We start from the raw sequence: 17,042 nt of genomic DNA on the forward strand, positions 1-17,042 counted from the left end.
CAGATCTGCGGGGACTGGGAAGCCACAGCCACAGACATTTTGAAGAAAGTGCCCTGGCACTGTTTACGGTATCAAATTAGTCATTGAATTAACAATTATTAATAGACACAGGAGAGAGCTTGTCCACTACCCAGACTGAATAGATTCACTAAGGTCATATGCAACACTTAATGGAAGGGGATTGAAAAAATAAGAATTCTTATTTTTATATGATAATAAAAGAGGCCCTATGGAGATGGGAGATGTGGAAGCAATTGATTCCTCTGCTGAACATAGTCATTACTCATAATGGCTCCAGGCTTCTAACACGATGATAATGTTTCCTTGTATTACCACCATTCCAACATTGTGGTTTTTATATGCCACTTGTTTTCTCTGCACATTCATCTATCATAGTATTTAGAAAGTAATCAAATCCCCGCAATATTCTTTGGGCCTGGATGCTGCCATTTAATTTAATTAATCACTTTCCTCCCCCTAAGTTTTCAACTTTTAAGGCAGTTGGGCTTTGATTAATGCCCCTACTCCGAGAGTTCAGCACTGTATTAAAATAGTCTTCCTGGATTCCCACTCATTAATGCATCCTGATTGCACATTTGATCAGGTTCAAACTGCAGACGTTTGAGAATATCTTCAATTTCTTCATCTTTGGCATTAGGAGTTGGTGTGTCAGTCTGACTAATTGTCACTGTAGGAGTGAGGTTTCATATTAACTTGCCCGGGCCAGGATTCTCCGTGGTTTGGCACTTGAGGACTCCCGTATAAAGGGATATAACACAATGTACTCAACTCCCTGCTAGGATCGGTTGTGAGCCAAGTAGTGTCTCAGGGCATATCTCCTCCAGAGTGTGACCTACTTGATATTTAAGTAGCTGAAGTGAGCTTCAGCTGAAGTGAGCTTCACTGTTCTTGCTGGCCTGGGTCCTGCATCTGGTGCATCCATCTTTCTTAATCTTACTAGTGGAAACAGCCACCCTCCTCTTAACTGGTGGACTCAGCTACCCTTCACCAGTTCTTCTCGCTTATCACTTTATCTGGTCTGTCATTGAATTCATCACACTCCCTACTCATCTTGTCTATTGGCAGTTTTTTCCACCAGGTAGGTATGGTCTGGGATCTATTCCACTGCCCACAGAAAGTATTCACAATTTTTGTTGAATGAATGAATGGATAAATTCATTTGATAAACTCACCGTCTGTAAGACTGAATAAAAATTTAGAAAAATCCAAGATAATCCTTTTTTTTCCCTTTAGAACTATAAAATCTTTTTTTCCTCCCCAAAGATGAACTGTTTCCTATGTTAAAGAGCTATGCAAGGTGCAAAGTGATCTTTTCAGATTAAAGTTCTAATGAAAGCAACGGAGTCTTGTCAGTTGAGGTGACACAGTCCTCTAGGGATGTTCTGCACAGTTCCAAGTGTTATTCTGTGCCCTCTGCAGACTGAATGTCTACCTCTTCAGGGGTGGGGGAAGGGTTTGAACAGGGCTGCAGAGAAGTCAGTGCAGGGCTCTTTCTATGTGCGTGTTGCTTAATGACAGAGCAGTTCAGAACACACGAGCTTAATAGCAGTCACGGGAATCACTCAGATAACATAGACCAAGAATAATTTATTCCTTTATATTTGCCGCCAACTCCAAATTCCCAAAATGATTATTTTTCAAAATCAGGAAATGATCTCTCAGATCATCTCTCAGAATGAGAAAGGACATATGCTTTATCATTGTTTTCCAACGACTGAAATTTCTCTTTGTGACTTTGTTATTTTTTCCAACAGTTTTTTTTTAGTTTTTAAGGTTTTTTTAATGACTTAAAATATGCATTCAATACAAATGCATATGAAATAGTCAAAGAGATACTTTGAATAGGAAAGGTAGAATATCTCTGAAAGAAAATTTTTTCATTGAAGAATGCACTAGGATCAGACCAAAGAGGTGGCCATACCCTGGCTGCAAAGTTACAGAAATTCTCAGCCTTAAATAGATTTCTAACAACTCAATCCAACTCCACAGCAGCCTGTACGCCACAGGTGAAGTCGTTCTTGGTCTGCATGGGAGCTGCCTCATTCCAGACAGAATGAATTCATTGACTTCCCAGACTCAAGGCAGTTCACATGAAATTATCTTAGCTACCGCCTGTCAGCTATGTCCCACTAGCCTAGCTCACTCTTCACAACTGCAAATTCTAGGCAATCCTGGGCCCGAACTACCCCCACCCTTAACTGTTCTACTCTGACCTATGGGGTCAGTGTGAGTAGGAATCAAGTTGATGGCATTGCGTTAAAAGTAGATTCAAATAAAAAAGATTTCAACCACAATTTCACATGTAAGACATTATGTGAGACTCATGATTCAAAGATGACTTGAAAATATCTAAGACCTTCATTGTAACCATCCTGCCACAGATAAAAGTAATAAAAATCCAATTCTGCTCTTGGGAATGGTGAAGCAACAAAGAAGCACCCCTTCTGATATAGCTCATGCTTTGAAACAAAGAGTTACAGTCTCGGAAGCTCACAAGGGGCAGTTCTACCCTGTCCTGTAGACTTGCTACGAGCGGACTGGGGACAGTGAGTTCGTATGAGTCCAAATCCCCTAATGTAGGCTCAGCATTCATACCCACCCCAACCCCATCCATCCTGAATTACATCGATTCTATTGATATCCAAGAGTGTGGATCAAGGAGTAAAAACACTCTGATTCCCCAAGAGCAAGAATTAAAGATTTCAAAAACCATAATCAAATTTCATCTCACTTAAAGAAAATTAATGAAGCCCAACTTGTCTATTCACTCCTTACTAATAAACTACCAACTCTATTATAAACTCACACACACGAACACACGCATCCACTCCCTGTTGTATGTAGCACACTTCGTCCTATTTGAGGTAAATTGTATCAGTCTCTCAAAGTTTAAGCATATAATTTACAACTCATACAATAGAACAGTCCAATTGTTCAATCATATCAAGTTGTACAGTCACCACTACATCGATCTTAGAGCCTCCCCGCGCCCTATGGATATATCATCTTTAAAGTGAGTTGTGCAATCAAGATCAGTTTTAGCACTTCCCTTCCCCCTCCTGTCTCCATTGTTTACACTGAAATCTGCCCCCTCCTTATTGTCCCACCCCCACCCACCCCTGCATTCTTGATCACACCTTGTATCAGTTATTATCGTTACGCATTCACTCCTCTTGTGCTTCACAGGTGGGAGACCCAACAGAAAACAATGAAAGACAAGTCACACTAATGTGGTAAGGAAAAGATCATATTAGTGTAAAGGCAAACATATAAATGATGAGTAAGAGGGAGAAGACAGAACCCCATCAACATTCAAAAAGCCAGGGAAGAAATTTCTGCCATGGGACAACTAAGAGATACTTGCACCCACTACAAATTCAGGTTGTGTCCGTAGGACAACTAGCCTGGTAGCTAGTTCGATCAGCGTAATCAGGATTACAATGGTCTTTGCCGAGAGTAAGGCTGATGGGGACTCTTGCCTAGGCTAGAGCGGATCTGCCAGCAGCTTGGTCTGACTGGCTTTTCTGTATCTGGGATTTGGGCTCCCACTGTCCTCCATAGCCTTCTCCCAATTGGGTGTTCATAAGTTTAGCTCTGAAACTTTTCACCATATTCAAATTTTGTAATTGTCATCTTTGGATCCCACAAGCTGATATGCTTCTTCGTGTGGATTTAGTTGGCTCATGGCTTAGATGGCTGCTTGTCTGCATATAAGCTTTTAAGACTTCAAGCACCATCTGATTTCTTCACAACACTTTGCTGTAGCACCCTTCTCTTCAGTGATTCTTTCATGAAGTTGATGATCGAATAGGGCCATGATGTAACAACTAAATGTTCTTAAATTGGAGCTAGGATTTAATGCGAGCCTTGAACTTATTCCTGGGTCTGCACTTTATCTTAGAGAAGGATGACTTATTTTATTTTATCTTTTCTTAAATAGTCACCTCTACCTTATTTCATATGAACCGAACCAAATAGGAGAACTATACTTTTGTAATCTAATTCAATTTTGTCCTAATGGAATAAAATGAGACAATTTCAGTTTTATACGTTCAACTTTGGAGTTGATAGTTAAACATCTGTGTGTATCTTAAGAAACATCTGAACTTATTGTTGAGTTGATTCCGAATCAATGTCATCCGATGTGACAAAGTATAAGGACTCAATAGGGTGCCCAAGGCTGACATAGTTATGGAAGCCGACTTGCACATCTTTCTTCCACAGATTACCTTGTGGGTTCAAACCACCAATCTTTTGGTTAGCAGCTAAGTGCTATACCACCGAACCACCACGATGGATTTTTTTAAAAGAAATGTTTGATAGATCATAAATCAGGCAGATGTTACCTCTCAGATACTTCAAAATTCTTCTTTAATAGTCATGCACTTAGTCAAATGAAGATATTAGTATAAAATTCAAGCAAAAACTCTATCGTTTCTTCTTTTCAAAGAGAGTCTATGTCTTGAATTTGGAAGTTTGTTGCTGACACTTCCCTTGGCTTGTTTTTCAAGCGAGCTCTCATTCTCCAGTCTTGCAGAAAGACAGACTAGGTTCTTCTGTTTTGATGAAACTATTTTCAATGTCCTTCTCACTCTTTTTCTTTTATATTTTTAAGAACTCAAGGCAAGATTCTCTGATATTGCCAAAGGAAGAATATTAAAAGTGCAAAAATAAATCCAACATCAAGCTGTCTGATTAAGCAATAGTTCCTTGGGTCATAAAATTCCTTTGAAAAAAAATATGCCACGGCATTTTTATTGGGTTTATGAGCTGAAAAGCATTTAAAATTCCAAAAACAACAAAAAATAATAAAAAAGAAACACACATGTTGCTACTAAAAAAGGCACCCAAGATGTGCACTGACAGACTTGTTTCTGGGGAAAAAATTTGAAGCAGATGAAATCTGTGTTTATCATTTTTCCATGTCTTGGTTGTAGCCTGTCTTCCATCTCTGCTGTGCTCATCACACCAGTGCTGGTGTGCAGGATTCCTCTCTGGGGTGCTGGCTGTGCTAGCCGATGGCAAGTATTAGGTCCTTTGCAGTCTCTGTCCCTTTCCCTACCAACTCTTAAGGTTCTTCTAGAGGACTGAGTTAACTTTTTATTTTAATGTATAATGAAATATTAATGATAGCACGTTTTTTTACATATAAAAGCATAGCTGTTAAGGATTCTCAAGAAGATAACCACATTTTCTCAGACTTTCCATTTGGCTTTTCTGTGAGTCTCATCTATTTTTTTTTAATAAATCATTTTACTCGGGGATCTTATAGCTCTTATAACATTCCATACACCAATTGTATCAATCACATTTGTACAGATGTTGCCATCATCATTTTCAAAACATTTTCTCTCTATTTGAGCCCTTGATATTAGCTCCTCTTCTTTTCCTACCCCCACCCTCATGAACTCTTGATAAATTATAAATTATTATTATTTTCTTATCTTATACCATCAGCTGTCTTCCTTCACCCACATTTCTGCTGTTCATCCACCTGGGGGTGGGGTAGGGTGCAGGTTATACATCAATCATAGCAATTGATTCCCTGTTTCTCCCCCCTCTCCCCTCACCTTTCCCCTACCCTCATGGTATCACTACTCCCAAGACTGTTCCTGGGGGTGGCGAGAGGGAGTATCTGTCCTGGATTCCGTGTGTCAAGAGCTCTTACCTGTGAGTCTAGTCTTCATGCTAGTGGAAGAGGGATGGGTGCTCTGAAATGGAAGGGCACTACCGAGAACTCTAGAAAAGCATAATGTAGGATCAACACTGGCCCTCTCTTATTATCCTCACAAATAGGTGTGCCTTAGAAACACATTTGTCCAAACCAGCACCAGCACTGCCATCTGCCTATAGTGTCTTGTATAAGCCTCTCCACTCTCTCTGGGTCTGAGCTTTTAAGTTGCAAACCTCTAATAATATCTGCAGGTTATTGGGACAATTCTGTGAGAGAAAATAAATGGTGCCATATTACTCAGTGTCTAATAATGACACTCAAGAGAGTTGGTGGGGGGGTGCATGGGAATTCCCTAACACGTTATATTATATTTGCTATACTGAAGAATTTAACACAATTTTTGTTTGTTTGTTTGCTTTTAACTTGGGAGGACAGGACTGAGGAGAAGAGGGAAAATGGGCACTTTGCCACTGCTGTAAAAGTGGAAGAGACTTAATTTGCCAATGTTCAGGAACAGATGAGTTTTCTGATTCATCCCCATTCTTCAAGTGTCGCCTTCAACGATGTCAGCACAATTAGCTATATCTCTGGGAATGAGAAAATTGCTTAAATCATTGCCATGGAAATTACATTCTTTGGCAAATGATACAGATGACGAGATGGCTGGTTTGTGTTTCGGTTTTGACTTTTGTTGCATTCTGCCAGGTAGATCCTTTTCCTCTGTCCTTGTAAATCCCACATATGTGCGTGTAGAAGCCGAGTTTTTCAGCACATTTTAAATGCAGTTTTTGTGGTAAAAATTAGGTGCCAGGTCAGCTTATATTCGAGTATATACGGTAATCGAACTGCTTCAGGCAAAGGTTACCATTGAAAGGACTTTTCATGGTTTGGAGGGTAGGTGTGAGAAGAAATGTGAAGATGGCAAACCCTGTAAGTCACTCTTTTGTTTCCAAGCCTATCTATATCAACATTTTATTCATTAGTAGCTACCCAGTCTTTGCTGAGACCCACAATGAGAATACTGGAGTCCTTTCTGTGTCTCCCTTCCCTCCAAAGTCCCCATTCCACTTGCTGACTCTTTAGGAGAGGGTGTGTGAGTGAGGATATTAAAGGGGTCCATATAGAAAAAGAATGTTTGGAAACTGATTGTGCTGAATGTTCAATTCTGTTGGACATGATTAAACTAGGGAATGATCTGATATATGTATTAATCCCAATTAATTAAAAATATAATATACGTATATAAAATAAAATTTTAAAAAGAAACTATTAAAGCCCCCAAATCTGGACATTGTAATGTTCAGGATAGTAAACCTGGAGACTTTACTTTTAAAGACCTATGATAGCTTTGCTTTTAAAGCCTCATATGGGATAACGCACAAGACCACAAGGTCCAGAAGAAAAATAAATCATTTTTGGTAAGGGCACAAGAATACACATGTATCTACGAAGGCAAGAATATTTACAGATACAATATTGCTGCTAAGTGACCATCTTTAAAAGTAGTGAGACAAAGAAAAGGAATTGAAAAAGTGAAAGTGTAAGCTGACTAGCATTTCCTTATTTGAAAGAACACAAAAAATATCCCAATTGGAGCATTTAAGCCTTGCTTGTTATTTATTCACACCTTATATTTGGCCTGAGGTAAGAAAATGTTTAAATATGACTTCCCTCAAAATCACTGCAATTTAGGATCAGATAGATGATAACTGGTAATAGCTTTTTAATTTCATCCTGGAGCTATAATATTATTTTTAAAGGAATAAAGTCAGCTCTACAAAGATAAAAATATCCCAACACATTCAGTTCAAAACAACACAGAACATTTCCAAACAAATACTTTATGATGGAAATTTCATATCATCTTATATGATACTTGGACAGTGTCTTTCCTCACGTGGAAATGGATCTTGAGAGCACTGACACCAGTGCCTGGATTTGGTCCTCTTTAGTTAACCAAAATCCAAACTCAGTGCCATTGATTAGATGCCAACACCTATCTCCCAAGATTAAATTGTTATTGGCACAAACAACTGCATCTTTGATGCATGGAGCTGTTAGTAGCTTTGAACCCACAGCCTCTTAATGAACAGCATAGCCCTTAATCCATTGTGGCTCTAAGTTTCCTTAAGGTTCCATGGTTACATACTTTTAATTATCCATTAAGCTTATAGTGGTTACAAGTTGGGCTGCTAACCACAAGGTCAGCAGTTTGAAACCAACATCCATTCTGGTAGAGAAAGGTGAGGTTTTCTACTTGCTTAAAGAGGTATGGTCTTTGAGACCCCAGGGGGCAGTTTTACCCTGAACTGTAGGATGGTTGTGAATCAGAGTAGAGTAGATGGCAGTGAGAAGAGTATGTGGGGCTCAGTACATGCATGTGTATGGCACATGAGTTCACTAGGACTTGAGAATGGACCAAATACTCACCGGAGGACCCATTAGTCCTGGCCCACCCACTGGCCCAGTAGTTCCTGGTAAGCCCAGCTCTCCTTTCTCTCCATCTTCTCCACGAAGGCCTCGGACTCCTGGGCGTCCCTACAACCCAATACATTTCTTTTTGAGAGGTATGCAGTGAAACATTACGACACAGAATAAACAGATTTGGGATTTGTATGCAAAATTAGTTGTCTGATATTTTAAGGATTTCACACAAACATCTATTTTAGAATTTTAATATTATAATTTACCTTTAATCCATCTTTACCCTGAGGGCCTTCTTCTCCAGGAATCCCAGGTTCACCCTATTGTGTAACAAGACATGAATTATTATGCTAATTATTTTATCTCAATTTGAAGAGTAATTTGTTTTTTAACTCCCAGAATCTAGAGAAAGTAGCAGAGTTCTTCCCTATTACTTTACATCCAAGGGGGAATTGATAGTATAACAGCTTGATTTCATGTGTCCTGAGGAGCTCTGCAGGGGACTTAGGGAACCAGAGTGAAGCATATTTAAATATAGGCTGGTCTCAGCATGACAATGCATTTTAGATAATTAAAGATAATATAAAATTTGTTTGATAGGTTTGGAAATTTGTACAGTTATATCTGTGTTTCTGAGTAAAAGAAATAAACACTGCATTCCATAAAATTATAGTCCTTATTGCATTGAGATTTTTGTGAATTCATATACTTACTGGGGCCAATCTACCAGATTTTCAGTGTGTCTGTCTCCTTTCCCTTGCAGGGAGGAGAGGTAAAGAGCAAGGCCCGGGACATTCAGAAGCTGTCTTCCACGTGCAGAGTTTGCAGAGCCAACAGGAAGTTATTACAGTCCTGTTGACTCTTTTGCTACCGGACCTATTCAAAGACCAATTGATCAGCGATTTCTAATGGCTGACCTGTCTGTGCTACTATTGAAACTCCCTCAAAATCATTCCTCAAAAAACATAAAGAGGAAAAAATAGAAAACAGATCTTCCTATTTTGTATGTTAATAAACACACATCCCTTATCATTATCCTGCACACTGCTATTTTGAGAGAAAATTCCTTACCACAGCTCAGAATAACAATTTCCTTTTCTACCTATCTAATTACAAGTATTTACAATGATCACCTTAAGGCCTGTTAATTTTATATGATCAATCTTTTGCAGTCTTGTATCCTCAGGAAATCTCCTGAGAATTGATCACTGGTGTTTGTGATATTCACATATGTGGCAAGGGTTCTGGAGATGACACCGGATTTTTAAGGGCTGATCTATGAGGTTAGGGCTCTGTGTTCCAATGAGAACAGAATTTGTCACATGGCTTTCAAAAATTTCAAACGAAGACCAAATTTCCTATAATGTCTCAGAAAGATTTATTATATAGTTTTTAAAAATGTTCACACAGACCCGTTTGGCAAGTCTAGAACAGGCTAGTAAGTACATTCAATGGGTTTCCAGGTGGACTTACCCGCAATCCTGGCTCCCCAGTTCCTCCGGCACTGCCTGTAGGGCCGATGTCTCCCTGGAGAAAAAAAGGGAAAGAGGGATCTCTTCTATTAAAATATCATGAGCGAGAGGGACTTGAAAACAGTCCCAGCTTTTAGCTGCTGTTTTTTCATTGCTTCCAAGGTGTGGTGGTGGGTGTTTGCCTAAAAGGACAAAAATAGATAATTTACTCTCCTCTTTGCCTTTTACAAAAGGTGCCCTGGTGAGGCTGTAGGTGAAGCATTGCTCACTACAAAGTCAGCTGTTCAAATCCACTATCTGTTTTGCAGGAGAAAGGCGAGGCTGTCTGCTTCCATAAAAATGTATAGCTTCAGAAATATCGGGTTCCTATACATCTGAATCTGATAGCAGTACATTCGCTTGCCTGTTTTAAACAAATGTTACCTTTGTGCCCGGCTCTCCTTGTAGACCAGATTCCCCTTCAATGCCTGGTGGTCCCTAGAAGAAAATGCTAAGTCACAACTTTTGTAAGGATTCCTTCATGAGTTATAAAGGCAATGCTATCCTAGGGAGAAGACAGTGATTTTTAGCTAAAGAGGAAGGTGTTCCTCGTTCGAAGGTTGCCTTCACTGCCACTTCACAAACGTCCTGGCATGCGTTCAGAGCGGATCACTTCAGTGGCTCCAAAAGCTCAAATGCTAAAACAACGTCACCTGAAACCCGGGTATTCAAACCAGTAAACTTGATTCAAACCCGGGTATTCAAAACAGTAAACCAGAAACTTGATTTCAAGAACAATGATAAGAGCAATATAAACGGTCGGCCAACATCTGATGGATTAAATGGAGCTAAGGGAACATGGGCAAGAATGGATGGCTGGAGTGTTGGCAATAGGGGAAAAAGGCAAGGATATGTTTCAGAGATAGACTCATTCAAAGGGAAAAGAAGGCTTATGTCAGCAGACAATGTAGGAGAGTGATCTGAGATGGCTCTCAGTTTGGGGTCATCTTTCATTGAGAAAGAAAAATTTAAAAAGGATAAAGAACAGTGGCAAAGTGACAGGAATGGTTTAGAGATGCTAAATTCAAGATGTTTGTGAGATCCCTAAAGGGACATGTAAGAGGCACTGGTTAGAGTTATCAGTTTGGGGGCTATCAAGATAGAATTCCCAATTGAAGTCATTGTGATAATGTGATTTTTAGAGTGTTGGGCTGCTAACCATCAGGTTACCAGTTCAAAACCACCAGCCACTCTGTGAGTGAAAGAGGAGGCTGTCTCCTCCTATAAAAAGTTACAGTCTCAGACCCACCAGGGGTTGCTGTGAATCCCAATCAACTCAATGACAGTGAGCTACGGAGTTAAGGTGAGAATGAGGAGGAGCCACTTCATATGAAAACCAAGCAAGGCTTTTGGGAAGATAAAGAGGAGAGCTAGGAGGGAACAGTTTGATAGAAGCCAAAGGGCAATTCCTCTTCAATTTATTTAGTGCTGAAGTTATTAAACAACAGAAATAAAATAATTGAATGCTATGCTTTTTAACAAGTGTGGTTTATTATTCCAAAAGATATTCAAAACCGGGGTCTCTTAGCCATCTTTTCCTTGTGGCTGCCCAGCCATTTTGACTCAAGTGAACAGAAAAGTGGGGTCTCATTGAGTTCAAAGCTGTGACCTTGCAGAAGCAGGAGGCCAGGCCTTTGAAGATGTTTCTGGGTAGATTCAAGCTATCCACTTTTGTATTAACAGTCAGTGCTTAACCGGTTGTGCCACTTATTGACCATGTGAAGAAAATTTCAAAAACGTATTTTATTGTTGAAAATATACACAGCAAACTCAATTCAGACACTTCTATATGCATAATTCATCGACACTGAGTCTACTAGTTGTCCAACCATTCTTAGCGTTCTTCACTGAGAGGTTCCTCCCCATTTACATAAATCGATTGCCCCTATTCTCCAGAAATAATCTTTTGAGGTATTGCTGTCAATTTGATTTTTCATATGGATCTTGAAAGAGCGCAATGATCAAGGAAGATACTGTCCATCAGTTAGAAAAACCGCTGTCTTGTTTTGAGAAGACATCAGGAGATGCCTTTCACTGAAGATGTCAAGATCAGGGGCTTAAGTGGACAGCAAGTGTTTTGAGAATGATGAGGGTAATGAATGCACAAATGTGCTTTGCACAATTGATGTGTATGTGGATTGTGATAAGAGTTGTCTGAACCCCAATAAAATGATTTAAAAAAGATTTCAAGATTATTTCAGGGCGATACTTTGATGGGTCCATCCAGTCTTCCTGGCTCCACAAATTGGAAGCACATAAGACTTTAAAGTTCTGTGTTGCATTTCCACCCCACTCTGATTAGGTCCAGTGAGAATGTTCTATAATGGGAACTGTGCATCCTCCCTTCTGGTCTCTTAGTAAAGAGGCAGTGGTGCATGGCGGAAGTTAATGGTACGTTCTACACGCTCTTCCCACTCCTGACTCTGAAGAAACATCTTTATTTGCTTTTTCTTCTTATTTGCAATGAGCTAAGTTAAAGAGAATTTAATATATATATATAAAATCAGAAATACTAAATGAAATGAAGAACTTGTATCTTTGAACAGAGTTGGTGAAGACTATTAAATATACCATGGACTGCTTGAAGAACCAACAAATCTTTGTGGAAGAGGTGCAGCTAGACTGTTCCTTAGAAGTGAGGTGAGACTTGATCTTGCATACTTTGGCCAGGTTAGCAGGAGGGACCAGAGAAGAAAGAGGGAGACCTTCCATGAGATGGACGCCACAGTGGCTGCCCCATGGGTCCAGCACAGAAACTGTTATGAGGACGGCAGAGGACCAGGCAATGTATCTTTCTGTTGTCGTACAGTGGGTGACACCACGCCAGCACCGACTCAGCAGCACCTAATAACAAAGTCCGCTTCATACATAGTCAGTCCTTCTGTTAATGGAGTTTAAGCTTTATTTTCTCCATATGAGACAAAGTGCTGAATACTCATACTTGAAAGTACTTACTTAATATACCAAAGTTTCTTTTGAAGACTCATAAAAATATTGTGTATTGATAAATGAGCAAGAAAAATATTACCTCAATACCTATTTCTCCAGGAAATCCAGCATCACCTTGCGGTCCTCGTGGTCCCTATAGTAAAATAAAAGGCTAAAATAAATATTGGAGCCAAAGTTTAATGTTCATTTCAATGCATATGTATGAATAAATAAATAATTGATCTATGAGTTGGAATTGACCAGATGGCAGTGAGTTTGGTTTGGGCTTGGATCTAGACTGAAAACTTCATGCTTGCTTGAAGTGTAAGTTATTAATATTTGCTGAATGAATGAGTGAGTGGTCAAGTTTCCAAATGTAAACATTTTCATTGCAATGAGAAAACCAGTTTTAAATCTTTTCTGGGGGAAAAAGAGAAAACCCTTAGAGATACCTCTACAGGAAGACTGTAGTCCTCGGTTATGTTATTTCTCTCAAAAGCCAATGCTTACTGTGTCTTCTATGTGCTTCCTCTTACCAATTTGCTGCTGATTTTCTTTTCTTTAATTGAGCATGGACTCCGCATGCATAAAACAAAGCTCAGTCCAATCTAATACCAGTTTATTTATATTTTATTTATCAGCTCTTATCCCTGAATCTGTGACCCGATATTTTTGCATGTTGTTGTGCAACTTGCTCGCTTAGGGCAACGCTAACACATTTTTTTCTCCCTTTGGCAAATCTTTGGGTATCGTCTTTGCTGTTGTGATATCTGTGATGACGTATTTTACCCAAAGTGGTCATTCTTTACTAAGACATAACTGGTTTTCCTTTTACTGCATCTGATGTCATTCCAGAAGGGTTATGTCTTTGATGAGACCACCTTTGGCAATTCAGCTTAATGGACATGTCTTGAGCAGATAAAATATGCCAGACATTAGACCAGAAAAGTGGGCTATAAAAACAGGAATGATCTCTGCTACAAAGGAGCTTACAGAATTTTAGGGAGGTGAATGTTTAAGTAAATAATGTTAAAGAAAATTATTTAGAATCAAATAGAATTTGAATAGTGGTTAAGAGAGAAAACTGAGAAGAATTTAATTGGATAAAATAAACATCATAACTAAGATTCTCATTTGAAAAAAGACTATATATATTCAGAGATTTACTTATTGTTTGGTGCATTTATATCATAATTCAATATGCAAAAGAGGAAATGAACTCGTTTGGTAGGAATGGCTTTTTGTTAAAGATTTTTAACTGACTACTCTCTAAATAAATTACACAAAGGCCACTTTTAAACCTTTGTATCAACTGAGAGACAAGATCAACCTAGTAGGTTGAAAGATTATGTTGCAGTCTTGAGAAATCTTAGAAACACAATGCAGCACATTATAGTTAACACCACTAACAAAAAATATGACTTCATAGGCAATAAGACATAAATTATGAAAAAGAAGATGTGACAGTTCTTTTCTTTTCACAAGCAATTTGTCATGAAACGCTATAATTAAATCACATTTATGAAATTGTGGTGTCAGTTTCTGTATTATTGATATCACAGCTCTTTGGTCATATCTGTATCATCAGATGCAGACTTTGATTTATGTATAGGGTCTTCAATAATGAAGTTGGCCTTATAAATGTGATTATGTTGTGTGGCAGTGTCATAATTATAACAGCAAACCATTCAAAAAGAATGTTTTGAGACTCAGTGAACAGATTTTATTTGTTGAAAATAGAAATATGTTCAGTTTTAACAGTTGATGAAGAAGACTGCCAAATTTGGTTTTATGAAATCTGAAATATACTAAACACTTTATTCAACAGTAAAATGTTTGCACAATAAACAGCATATGTGCCTATGATAAATGCAGCTTCCAAAAATATACCAGCCAAAGTAAAACAGGGCAAAAGCAGCAAATGAGTGAATGCACAGTAAGAGAATAATATTTTTGGAAAAAGTATAAACTTACTGGTTCACCTGCAAGTCCCCTGTCTCCTGTGCTTCCAGGGGGTCCCGGTACACCCTGAATAAACAAAGACAACATCAATATATAAAATGATACTTGACAATATTTTAGCCAGTTTCATGTATATCTCACCTAATGTTCTACATGTACCACTATTGCCTTGTGTGTCGTTGCGATAGTTGAACTAGCAGTAACACTATGTGACAGAATAGAATGGATTCATAGGGTTGACTTTTTTTTCTTTTCTTTTTGGTTGAAATCTTTGCAGAGCAGACCTTCTAGCATTTCTCCTTTGGTTAGTGTGGTAGTTACACAATTTCATGTCAACTTGATAAATAAGAATGAAGAGGTGGAGTCTAGCCTGTCCATCAGGTGATCCCTCCTTTTGGGCCTGATCTTCTATGAGAATTCTGGGACTTACTCTCTTCCTCTTCTGGAGGCAGGACACACACACTTTCTTCATTTCACAGTCCAGTTGACAAGTCACATGGAGCCATGGTGACGGCAGCCAGAGCCCTGGAGATGCATCCTCTGCCATTAGACCCACAGGGTTTTCCACCCACAGCCAGTGATCTTCCTGCATTCAGCATCATTGCATGTGCTGCATGAGTCTGAAGAGGAATTCATGGGCTAATCTCATACTTATGGACTCATATTGAATTTATGGACTTTATCTGGACTGGGATGTTTCATTGATGCATAATTACTTCTTCATATAAAGTTCTCTCTTACATATATATGTGTCGATGAATCTCTTTCTCTAGTCTACCTGGTCTAACACACTTAGTAAACAAATACTTAACTATTTGCACTTCCAGGACTTCTTCACACTTTAACTATTACACTATGCCAACTAATGGTCCAGAATTATTAGTGAGAGTCCAGAGGTTGAATTCTCACCCTCCGTATTAGAGACCCAGGTTTGATTTCCAGCCAACGTATCTCATGGGCAGCCACCACTCCCATCTGTAAGTGGAGGCTGGGTGTTGCTATGATGTTGAACAGGTTTCAGCGGAGCTTCCACACTAAGGCAGACTAGAAAGAATGGCCTGGTGCATCATGATAGGTCTGCAACCTATCTGGTGATGACAGAGGGCAAGGCAGTATTTTGCTCAAATTTGCATGGGTCACCCTGAGTTGGAGGATGAATCAATAGCAGCTAATGACAACAGTAATTTAAAATGTGGATTTTGTTACTTAAAATTTAAATAATTCTGGATAATTAGTTGGCATAGTGTAATAGTAGGGCTTGAAGAACATTATATATTATATAATGTATAATCATATACTGATATAAAATCAATATAGTATAAAAAAAACTCCCATTTTAAATCACATACTTGTGATATGTTAATAAGCACCATCTAGGTCCTAATTACCTGACAAATCACAGGTCCCAGAACTGAGATAATTAGATTGGACTTCGCCAACTTTCTTCCTTTTGTGTTTTCATTTATATGAAATAACACCTCCTAGCCTTTTATACCTCATCAAGATTTATTGTCTTCTAAACCCACAGGGACAGTTCTTCTCTGTCTTACAGGGTCATAGACCCAATGGCTGTGTGTTTGCTGTGCTTGTTTGCATGTATGTAGGAGTTCATTTTTGTCCTCTGATCAGAAGTTTTACTTTGCATGTACTGTGTGCCAAATACTGGTGACTGTTAACAACAGATAAGATACCACCTGATCTATTTGCAAGTTGCTTCCGATACATGATTGATCTTGGAGAGGATAGCTATGGTACAACTTTAAAAGGGGGAAAAACTAAGAAAATATTGCATTAAATTGAAGGTAAAGCTGTTCAACATTCTTGGCAATATACATGCTTCTGAGTTATAATTATTAATGCTTATTCTGTTATGTAAGATAGGTAAAATAATAGACTTTCATATGGGTAAGTTATGTTTCAGCCATGAAAATAGTATGCTACTCATTCATTCTAGGCTACTATGAAAAGAGGCAGGATTGCGACAAGGGGACCCTTCTGGGACAGGTATACCAACTGAAGCATGCAGCAGAAGTTCAGAACCTTATACCATGCCTACCTAACATATTTTGTAAAGTATATTTGTACACGATCTTAATAAACTTAATAATTAATAAATAACAAATATAAAAATGCTTCCTGATAGCATTTCAGTAGCTTTTCAGCCTGCTCTGTGAAGCTATGTGACATATAAATTGACTATTATTATTGGGGGTAAATATAAAGAATATATACAGTCACAAAGGAAACATCCCCTTTGAGGTCTTTCAGCTATTACTATTATGTTTTAAGATCATTTTATTGGGGGCTTTTACAGCTCTTATAACAACCCATACATCAATTGTATCAAGCATATTTGTACATATGCTGCCATCATTATTTTCTAAACATTTACTTTCTGTTGAACCCTTGGAATCAGCTCCTCCTTTTTCACTCCCGCCCCAGGATTTTCAGTTATTGACATGTATGTTATTAGAGCAGAGCTCCCTACCTCCTTACTGTTACTCAGTAGTTAGGACAATGAG

The 17,042-nt window shown here is 38.6% G+C and overlaps 1 protein-coding gene across 2 annotated transcripts in view; it reads right to left on the minus strand.

The window, feature by feature from the left end:
- Positions 1-17,042, minus strand: part of COL24A1 (collagen type XXIV alpha 1 chain) — a 400,055-nt gene that overhangs the window by 120,818 nt on the left and 262,195 nt on the right. For both annotated transcript variants that reach the window (XM_075557916.1, XM_075557926.1), the window contains exons 32-37: positions 14,533-14,586; positions 12,659-12,712; positions 10,015-10,068; positions 9,593-9,646; positions 8,386-8,439; positions 8,126-8,233 (exon numbers count right to left, since the gene is read on the minus strand). In XM_075557916.1, coding sequence (XP_075414031.1) covers positions 8,126-8,233; positions 8,386-8,439; positions 9,593-9,646; positions 10,015-10,068; positions 12,659-12,712; positions 14,533-14,586 — 378 coding nt within the window. The remainder of the gene's footprint in view (positions 1-8,125; positions 8,234-8,385; positions 8,440-9,592; positions 9,647-10,014; positions 10,069-12,658; positions 12,713-14,532; positions 14,587-17,042) is intronic.

The sequence above is a fragment of the Tenrec ecaudatus genome, chromosome 1 (genome assembly GCF_050624435.1).
Source record: "Tenrec ecaudatus isolate mTenEca1 chromosome 1, mTenEca1.hap1, whole genome shotgun sequence".
Lineage (NCBI taxonomy): Eukaryota > Metazoa > Chordata > Mammalia > Afrosoricida > Tenrecidae > Tenrec > Tenrec ecaudatus.